The 9,326-nt window shown below is 65.3% G+C and overlaps 1 protein-coding gene across 1 annotated transcript; it reads right to left on the reverse strand.

The window, feature by feature from the left end:
• Positions 1 to 1,899: 1,899 nt before the first annotated feature.
• Positions 1,900 to 6,134, reverse strand: Sohlh1 (spermatogenesis and oogenesis specific basic helix-loop-helix 1). Its single transcript, XM_070005222.1, has 8 exons — positions 6,064 to 6,134; positions 5,726 to 5,851; positions 5,282 to 5,429; positions 4,787 to 4,896; positions 4,525 to 4,649; positions 3,154 to 3,331; positions 2,570 to 2,640; positions 1,900 to 2,190 (listed from the first exon to the last, which is right to left on the reverse strand). The coding sequence occupies exons 1-8, from the start codon at positions 6,132 to 6,134 to the stop codon at positions 1,988 to 1,990; spliced, it is 1,032 nt and encodes a 343-aa protein (XP_069861323.1). The 3' UTR covers positions 1,900 to 1,987.
• Positions 6,135 to 9,326: the final 3,192 nt, after the last annotated feature.

Below are 9,326 nucleotides of genomic sequence, written 5' to 3' on the forward strand. Positions count from 1 at the left end.
TTCCCTGTGCGAGTTGCCCCTCAGCCTGGGACCCTGGGACCCCGGGACCCCGGGACCCCTTCCTCTCCATGCTTTTCCCTGTCTCTGAGAGACAGCTGCCACCCAGGAGAGCTCAGATCTGCTGGCCGCGGTTCCTCTGAGTCGGGTTCCCTAGGATCCCCTCCTTGCCCGCTCGGCTTTTCCAGAACAGCAGTCTGCTGCGCCCAGTGCCCCGTGCTTTTGATGCAGGAATCAGTGCCACACTGCCACCCCCAGCACTCGGACCTCACAGGAGCTGTGCTGCCCAGATGCAGGGGCCGATGCCCGCTGCTGCCAGCCGATGCCCGGCTCAGGGCCGGTGCCCGCCGCTGCCAGCCGATGCCCGGCTCATGGCTGGTGCCCACCGCCGCCAGCCGACGCCCAGCTCAGGGCAGCTGCCGGCCACTCTGGCTCAGTCTGCACACTGCAGAGCCATTTTCCTTTTGAACTTATCCACTTCCAAATGTTCCTGTGGTTGGCATTTGGGATGTCATCCAACATCCTTCATGGGAATTCTGGACCTCAGGGGGTTCCAGAAGTTTCCACAGAACTCACAGGGTAGGTACACCCCAGGCCCTGCCTCCTCTCTAACCAGACTTGACCTCGGGGTGAGGGAGGGGCTCACTGTACCCATTCCCAGGGGGCTGAAAGGTGCCTTCCACCCTGGGTGGGAACTAATGGCTTCCTCCACCAAAGGAGGATGTCATGAAATCAGACCCCACCCATGTCCCTCAGCTCGAGCACAGCACCCCCCATCTCCTGTACTCCACACACTGGGGCGGTGGGCATGTACAGAGCACAGCCGTATGGGCTGGGGGAGCATGCCGGGCATAGCCGTACGGGCTGGGGGAGTGTGCAGGGTTGGGTCCTCCCACGGCTCCAGGGCAGTCTTCTAGGAGTCACTTGAGGTCTGCCGTCAGAGTTGGTATCAGTGAGCCAGCACAGCTGTGGGCCTGGTGTTCGGGGCACACAGCATCCCAGGCCTCTCAGCCCCCCTGCTGCTGCTGCTGCTGCTGCAGGGCTTCAGCCTCAGGAGCTGTGCAGGGCAGTGCAATCTTGAGGACAGTGGCCAACAGCTGCGTCCCAACATCCACTGGGCCTGGTGCTCATGTCCACCCGGACAGCCCCAGGCCCCGCCAGGGCCTGCAGCTCTGATGATCTCACTGCTCCTCACCCCAAAGTGAGGCCTGCCTTCCCACAGCAGCTGCTCCTGGGCCTGCCTGTGCAGTGACTCACGGGGAATGAATGGAACACTGCCAGGGCAGGGGGCGGGGCAGCCTGCCTGGCGCTCCTCTGGGGCTGAGACCGCTCTATCTTCTCCTAGGAACATTCAGAGGACGGGAGGGAGAGATTACAGGCCTTGGGTGCATTTGGGGACAGTACATCAAGCCCTCCACCCAGTCTGGGAGGGTGCAGTGTCGCCCTTACTGTGACTGAAAGCAGGCCCACCCGCCTCAGACCTCAGCCTCCACTCACAGCGCCCAGCACCACCCCACGTGGAGAGGAGTCTAGATGAGGCAGGCAGAGGGGTTTCTATGTCCCGAAAGCTCAGTGGTGGCCAGTGGTGGGGCCAGCTGGTCCTGTTCCCTGGGGAAGGGGACACGGGGGACTTGAAGGACCCGTCAGGCTCCACAGCTTCAGGACGCGGAAAAGAGCCACTCACAGCCCCGAAACCAGGCTCAGGCGGCAGGGTGTGGGCGCACAGCTGGCTCATTCAGGGATGCTGCACTGCTGAGAAGCTCCCAGAACCAGACCCCACGCGGCTGCCTGCACGCAGACCGGAGGTGGCCCGGTCCGCCTGATGAATTGAATTAATTACACAAGTGCTACGGAGATGCTTCCGCCAAGGCAGTTGCTTTCCTGCTTTATTATTTAGCCTCTCTCAAATTAGCACACAGCTGCAGGGGGAACGCCAAAGCACACGCCAGGCATAGGAGAGCAGTGTGGCCACGCGACACCACCCCAGCAGCTAGGTGAAGAAGTCGGGGAAGATGGCGTCGGCTTCATCCCTCAGCTCAGACTCCCAGCTGCCCAGGTCCGAGCTCCACAGCTCCAGGGAGCCGTCCGGGAGCTCTGGGGAGCCAGGCTCGGGATCCCCCAGGATGCCCAGCTCGGCCTGGTCCGCTGGACTGCCCCTAGCTGGGCTTGTGCCTCCATCTCCCTCCACGGGTCCTGGAAGCAAGGGCATGCAGCCCCTGGGTCAGAGGGCACCTGGGGAGGTTCCCCACCCCCACCTTGGGGGAACCCTCTCAGGCCAGAACCATGACCGTGCACCCCTAACCCTGGATGCCACAGCAGGAGGCCGCACCCCCTGTGACATTTCAGGTGCGCAGAGCCTGGCGGAAAGCGGGACCTAAGGTCTGGAGAAAAGGCACCACCGCTAGCCAATCCCGCATCATGTGACCAGGCACCCTGTCCTGTCACCTGCTCCCCTGCTGGTCACCCCCAGAGACTCTGCCAGCTGGCGGGCACCCTGTCCCCCGGCCCCGCATTGGAAGCCCCAAAGCCTGGGCCAGCGTGGGCGACGGCAGCCTGTGCTGGGTGCACTCACCCTGCCACCAGCCAGCACTGGTGGTCATCAGAAAAGCCCGCCCGTCCTCCAGGCCTGACCCTGGCAGAGACCTGGAAGCAAAAAGACCGGCAAGTGGCCCACGGGTAGACCAGGGCCCCACGTCTTCAAAAGGCCACTTCAGGTGTGAAGGGGGTTGCTTCGGGAGCAAGGCCAGACAAGGCAGGACACGGGAGCTTCTGCCAAGAGAAAGGCAGAGCGGGCAGAGGGCGGAAGGCTGGCACTTTGCCACAGGCCGTGGCCGAGGGGCCCCAGTGCCGCCTTGCCGGTGTCTGCCCGGACGCAGGGTCCCTGGCTGCTCCGCCCCATGCCCCAGCTGGTGTGTGCTCCCCAATACAAACGCGGCCTGCCATCAGACAAAACAAGAGACAATCAGGAGAGCATGTCTTCAGAAACACCCAATAGCAAGCCACATGGTGAGCCTGCCCTGGGCACCCAGCTCAACCTCCCTGCATTGCCAAGAGAAAGGCACAGAAGCTTCCAGGTGGAGAGAAAGCCTGGAGCAGGACTGGAGACAGGCAAGAGGCAGCTCACCCGTGTGTGCACGATCCCACCCAGGTACCTACCTGGCATCAGCCACGAGGGCTGAGTCCTCCCCGGCCTCCTCCGCCGGCCCACTGGGAGATTCGGTGTCCCTTGCCAAGGGGGGCAGCCCAAAGAAGTCCTCCTCGCCAATCCCAGGAGAGGCCAGCGGCCAGGAGTGCACAGGCCAGGGTAGGAGTTCGGAATCGGGGCTGTGAGGCTCTGGGGGGGGAAGGGGAGGCGGTCAGTCCCCCTTGCCCGCAGCCCCACCACCCTGACTTCCTCCCATTGCTGTGGGAGGAAGGCCAGAGTGGGCGGCAAGCTCCACTCACAATGAACACGTGCTCTGATGGCTGGGGGGAGGGGATCATCAGAGGATCTCCTCAGGGGACAGGCACCACAGGCACAGAGCAGGGCTGGGTCTCGGTGGCCTCCATGAGTGCAGGCCCACACCGATGACCAGCGGCTCGAAGGCTACAGGCTAAGACCCTACCAATTCAGGCTTCCACACAGGCAGCCCGGGCAGGAGGCGGGTGACCCTGGAAACGCGGGGCTCTGACCAAATGCTACCTGCAAAGGGCCACGAAGCCAGGGGCTTCTGCTTGTAATCCTAGCTACTCAGTAAACCGAGACTTGGAAGATGGCAGTTTGAATCCAGCCCGGGCAGAAAAGTCTGTGAGACTCCATCTCCACCATGTCCAGTCAACCCACAAAATGGCAAGATAGAGGTGGGGCTCAAGCGGAAGAGCACCAAAAGCCAAGTGACAGCACAGGGCCCCGAGTTCAAGTCCCAGGACCAGCACAAAACAAAACCCAGGATGAGCAGGTGAGAGAAGCAAAGCCACAGCATGAGGTGGCTGCACAAACGGACAACAGAGAGGCGGCCGGGCCGGGCACCTGTGGCTCACGCCTGTAATCCTAGCTGCTCAGGAGGCTGAGATCTGAGGATCGAGGTTCAAAGCCAGCCCAGGCAGGAAAGTCCGTGAGACTCTTATCTCCAATAAACCACTAGAAAACCAGAAGTGGCACTGTGGCTCAAGTGGTAGAGTGCTAGCCTTGTGCTAAAGAGTGCAGGGATGATGCCCAAGCCCAGAGTTCAAGCCCCACAGCTGACAAGAAGGGTGGGAGGGGCAGCCGGGCAGCCACGTCCCCCTGTGCCCCTGTGCTCCCTAGCACACCTGGTGACCCCTAGAGGTGTGTGGGGGGGGTGCCAGGGCAGTCCCCAGAGCATGCTGAAGGATCAGAACTGGAGTCGGGTGTATACGATGCTAGAAAGCCAAGGATGCACACCCACCCTCAGGGAGGCCCAAGGTCAGCTGGGGGTTTTACAAAGAGAAGATGACATGGAACCATGGGTGCCCCCACGTTCTTGGGGTCAGAGGGCACTCTGGCTACACTCTCAGTCCCAGGCGTACCCGGGAGGGAGGGCGGCCTCTCCGGCAGCGTGGCCTGGACATCGGCACCCTGCGGCCTCTCAGGCAGCGCGGCGGCCGCCTCTGTCTTCTCCACGTTCCTCGGCACACGTCGGGGCTCCCGCTTCCTGGGTAAGGGGAAGACACAGGGTGCCTAGGGCCACAGGAACGCAGAGCCGTGGGCCCCTTGCCTGCAGTGTCTGAGTCTGCTCTGGGACACGCCGCTTCCACTTCCACCAGCGGCCTGCCTCAGTGAGACACTCACACAGCTCTGCCCCGCCTGTTCCGTTTGCTGTCTGGAACCTGACTGGCCAGGGTCAGGTGCAGAACTTCCTCCTGCCACGCGTGCCACGACTCCTTGGTGGGAGTGGGAACCTGAAATGCAGACACACACCGGCCACGCGGTGAAGCAGGAGCTTCCCCCACCCCCGCCCTGGGGAGAGCAGCTGAAGTCAGCACAGCTGCCGCAGGCCCCCGGGGAACCAGAGGATCCCCTGCACCTGGCCTGGGCTCCGGACGGAGGCAGGACCCTCTGAGGCAGAGATTCCTCCAACGCTTTGCCACCCTCGCAGGGCCCTGGCCACGGGCGCCTGCCCCGCCCCCACTAAAGGTCAGGAACCGCTGTGCCAGGGAGGCCTCTGCCACGAGCAGCCCCTGCCTCTCACGGGCTCCTCTGAGGGCCCAAAGCTCAGGAAGACTGAATGGTATTCGTCCAGACTTTGCAGGGAGACAAGGCTTGGGGGACAGGAGGGCAACTTACAGTGAGCTGCTCCCAACCGGGCACCAGGGTGTGGGCGAGCTGGAGGAACTGCACGGCCATCTCCAGCACTGAGGCCATGTCCTCCCGCCGGTCGCTGAACTGGGGCAGCAGGGCCCGAAGCCGCTCGCAGCTCGTGGCGATCCGCTTCCTGTACCCCGACGACAAACATCCAAGCCCCAGGTGCCTTTCGCTAGCTGCTGGGACTGGAACCCACCGCCCAGCAACCCAGGGCCTCCGGGGCGGCGGGGTCCACAAACTACAGCCATCAAGCCGCTCCCTGGCAGCCCCGGCTCCTGGGCTCGGCACAGACCCCAACCCGGGCTGCCCAGAGGCTGGCTGGCTGCAGAGCTGCCTGTGCCCCCAGGACCCGTCCCTGCCGCCTGGCACGGGGCAAACCACAGCCCTCACACCTCCCGTTCACCTCTGAAGGCATCGCCCCCATACCTGCGGGATCTCTCGCTAGCCACGTTCCTGGGCAGGGAGTCCTCCGAGGAGGGGGGGCTCTGGTCAGGCCCTGAGCCCGGAGCCGGGTCCTCAAAACCCGCCAGGGCGTCAAACCCGGAAGAGTCGCTAGAGAGACAACACAGCCAGCCCTGAACCCCAGAAAAGCCACCCGGAGTCCCACCTGGTAACGGGAAGTCTGTGGGAATGTGGGGAGTGGGAGAACGCAGCTGCCTGGCCGGCCACACCCGTCCCTCCGCTCCCCTCCCGGGCCGGGGCCGGAGCCGGGGCCCTGCACCAGGCAGGGTGAGGACCCCCGCCTCTCCCGCCCGGCCCTTCACCTGCAGGCCTCGAGGCCCCCGGGTCCCGGAGACGGAGGGGCCCCGGTGGGCTGCCCGCCCCAGGACGCCATGGACAAGGAAGGCAGCGGGGAGCCGCAGGCGGAGCGCAGCCCAGCCCAGCCGCCCCAGCTCGCGGCGCCAGCCCCACCCCCTCCCGCGTGCACCTGGCGCCTCTGCCACGAGGGAGGGAGGCGGAGGCGGCGCCCGGCCCGGCACGTGCGCCCTGCGCCCCTGCCGCCCCGTCACCCGCACGCTGCGCCCCTGCCGCCCCGCCACGTGCGCCCTGCGCCCCTGCAGCCCCGCCACCCGCACGCTGCGCCCCTGCCGCCCTGCCCTGCGCACCCCGCCCAACACCTGCGCCCTGCGCCCCTGCCGCCCTGCCCTGCGCGCCCAGCCTGCCACGCCCCTCCATGCGCGCCTGGCCCGCTGCGCCCCTCCCTGCGCGCCCGGCCTGCCACGCCCCTCCCTGCGCGCCCGGCCCGCTGCGCCCCTCCCTGCGCGCCCGGCCTGCCACGCCCCTCCCTGCGCGCCCGGCCCGCTGCGCCTCTCCACCCACACTCTGCCCGCCGCGCCCCTCCCCCCGCGCCCCGCGCCCCGCACGCTGTACGCTAGACCCCTCCCTGTGTGCCCTGCCCCTCCCTGCGGCCCTGCCCCCCGCACACTGCCCGCCGCGCCCCTCCCTGCGCGCCCTGCCCCGCACGCCCCTCCCTGCGGACCGTGCCCTGCGCACTCTGCCCGCCACACCCCTCCCTGCGCACCCTACCCACCGCGCCCCTCCCTGCATGCCCTGCACTCCCTGCCCACCCCTCCCTGGGCACCTCCTGGAGAAGTTGCTAGAACACAAGTGGCCTATGTGCACCCCTCCCCAACCCCTCAGACCTCCAGAGGTGCCCACCTCCACACTTCCCTTCCTGGGGTCACCCAAGTTCGCCTTTTTCTCTGCTCCCCTGTTACTCCCCTCTCTGCTGCTCCCCCTTTCTGCTGCTCCTCTGTTCTCTGCTGCCCGCCCCATTCTCTGCTGCTCCCCCTTTTCTGCTGCTCCCCCTTTTCTGCTGCTCCCCTTCTCTGCTGCTCCCCTGTTCTCAGCTGCTCCCCTTCTCTGCTGCCCCCCTGTTCTCAGCTGCTCCCCTTCTCTGCTGCTCCCCCGTTCTCAGTTGCTCCCCTGTTCTCTGTTTGCCCTGTTCTCTGTTGCTCCCGTTCTCTGCTGCCCCAGGGTCATTTTGGAGTGCAGTGCGCCCTGGTGGAGAAGCCAGTGTGTGGCTGTGTGATGTAGGGGTGCGGCCCGACCCTGGAGGGCGAGTGTCTGCCCTGTGCTCCTGTCCGCAGGACACCTGTCCCTGACGGCTGTGGCAGGCACTCTGTCCAAGGTGTGCCCATCCGCTCTGGCATCCGCGCCAGCTCTCTCCTGCCCACTTTGCATCCACTGCACTTCTCCAGTGCCCCTTGGAATCCCAGTGTGTGGCCCTTCCACCAGGCCTGCTCGTGGGCTCGTGGGCTCGTGGGCCCCACTCTCTGCCTGGACCCCCTCAGCCTCCAGCTGGCTTGGCGGTGCAGTCAACCCTAAGCCCCACCATGCCGAATCCCAGGGAACACCCTCTTCATGAGAGGAGTGGTGGAGGAATGCAGAGACCTTTGTGGAGAGGGCCCCTGGGATGTTGGCACCATCTGGGCAGGGTGGCACGAGGTCACAGGGAGGGGACTGGGCCCCTCCTCTGGGGGCTGCAGCGGGGAAGCCTGCGCCACGCGGTGGGAGCCCTGGTGAGCGCTGGTATGAGCGGGGTCCTGTCAGTCCTCCCGGGCCTCAGGCTGGGGTCCTGGGTGGGTTAAGTGATCCACAGGTGTGCGAACTGGGGTAGACGAACCCCTCCCCAGTTCCCCCTTCCAGGCACCGGGGAGGACAGCAGGGCCTGAGGAGGGGCAAGAGGGAGGCAACCAGGAAGCAGCCCAGACCACCAAGGTGAGGAACCACAGGCTGGAGCTGCGGAAGGTCCTGAGCTGTGGACTATAGAGGGTCCTGAGAGGGAGTGGACTGTGGAGGGTCCTGAGAGGGAGTGGACTGTGGAGGGTCCTGAGCTGTGAACTCTGGAGCTTCCTCAGGTGTGGGCTGTGGAGGATCCTGAGCTGTGAGCTGTGGAGGGTCCTCAGGTGTGGGCTGTGGAGGGTCCTGAGCTATGGACTGTGGAGGGTCCTGAGCTGTGGGCTGTGGAGGGTCCTCAGGTGTGGGCTGTGGAGGGTCCTGAGCTGTGAGCTGTGGAAGGTCCTGAGGTGTGGATTGTGGAGGGTCCTGAGGTGTGGGGGAGTAGATTGTGGAGGGTCCTGATCTATGGACTGTGGACGGTCCTGAGGGGTGGGCTATGGAGGGTCCTGAGGGGGAGTGGACTGTGGACTGTCCTGAGGGGTGGGCTATGGAGGGTCCTGAGGGGGAGTGGACTGTGGACGGGTCCTGAGGCGGGTGTGGCCCCTATGTCTAGACAGGGTGAACCTCTTTGCGCTCAGCTGCTGTCTTGGGTGGTGGGAAAGGTGAAGTGAGTTGTGTGAACCAGAGCCGGAACCATGAGGACTCTGAGTTCCGTGGGCCTGGCGTTAGGTAGGCAGTGAGGGAAGGCAGTCCAGCCTCAGGAAGAGCCTGTGATGCGGGCAGAAAGCTGTGCAGGACTAGAGCCAGGGCTGGGGGGGACAAGTGGGGGGGGGAGCGCCCGGAGCTGCGTGTGCATCACAGGGGTCAGGACCCGGCAGCTGCCAACAGCCGACCTTTGAGTACGAACCCCGGTCCCTGTTCCATCCTGCTCCCGGCTGGGCGTGCGCTGGTGGTGCGCCCCCTCCTTGGGAGAGGGAGACCAAATTCCCTGTCCTTAAAGCCCTCCGAAATGTCACCAGGCTTGTCTCCCGCGGCTGACAACACATAATTATCTCTGATCAGCAACAGCCCACTTCCGCGCGGGCTCTGGTTGAGTGGTGACAGGCCCAGGCTGCAGTGCTCCCCCACTTCCTCTCCAGGAGGGACAGTTGGCCACGGGAAACACAGAGGTTCTGATGGAAACGCCAACTCCTGCCGGGGTGATGCCCGGGTGGAGAGGGGAACCCAAGGGCCGGCCGGACACAGGCTGCCTGCGGGCGGGGACGGCCTCGGCACCCCGCCACGCGCGCTTCCTTCAGCCTGCTGCATCCCACAGCAGACAGGGAAGGGAGCCCACGAGGGACATCGAACCATGCACCCTCAACACTGGCCCCAGACCAGCTCTGCCACAGCCCTGGTGGGTGGC

This window comes from Dipodomys merriami, unplaced genomic scaffold (genome assembly GCF_024711535.1).
Source record: "Dipodomys merriami isolate MVZ:Mamm:240054 unplaced genomic scaffold, mDipMer1.0.p SCAF_11, whole genome shotgun sequence".
Taxonomy (NCBI): Eukaryota; Metazoa; Chordata; class Mammalia; order Rodentia; family Heteromyidae; genus Dipodomys; species Dipodomys merriami.

Excerpts from the sequence above, each read along its gene's own strand:
- Sohlh1 (XM_070005222.1), bottom strand. The coding sequence starts at position 6,134 with ATGGCGTCCTGGGGCGGGCAGCCCACCGGGGCCCCTCCGTCTCCGGGA. Across the intron at positions 4,897-5,281 it reads CCGGTTGGGAGCAGCTCACT|GTTCCCACTCCCACCAAGGA; the intron begins GTAAGTTGCCCT and ends TCTGCATTTCAG. Across the intron at positions 3,332-4,524 it reads GAGGCCGCCCTCCCTCCCGG|AGCCTCACAGCCCCGATTCC; the intron begins GTACGCCTGGGA and ends TTCCCCCCCCAG.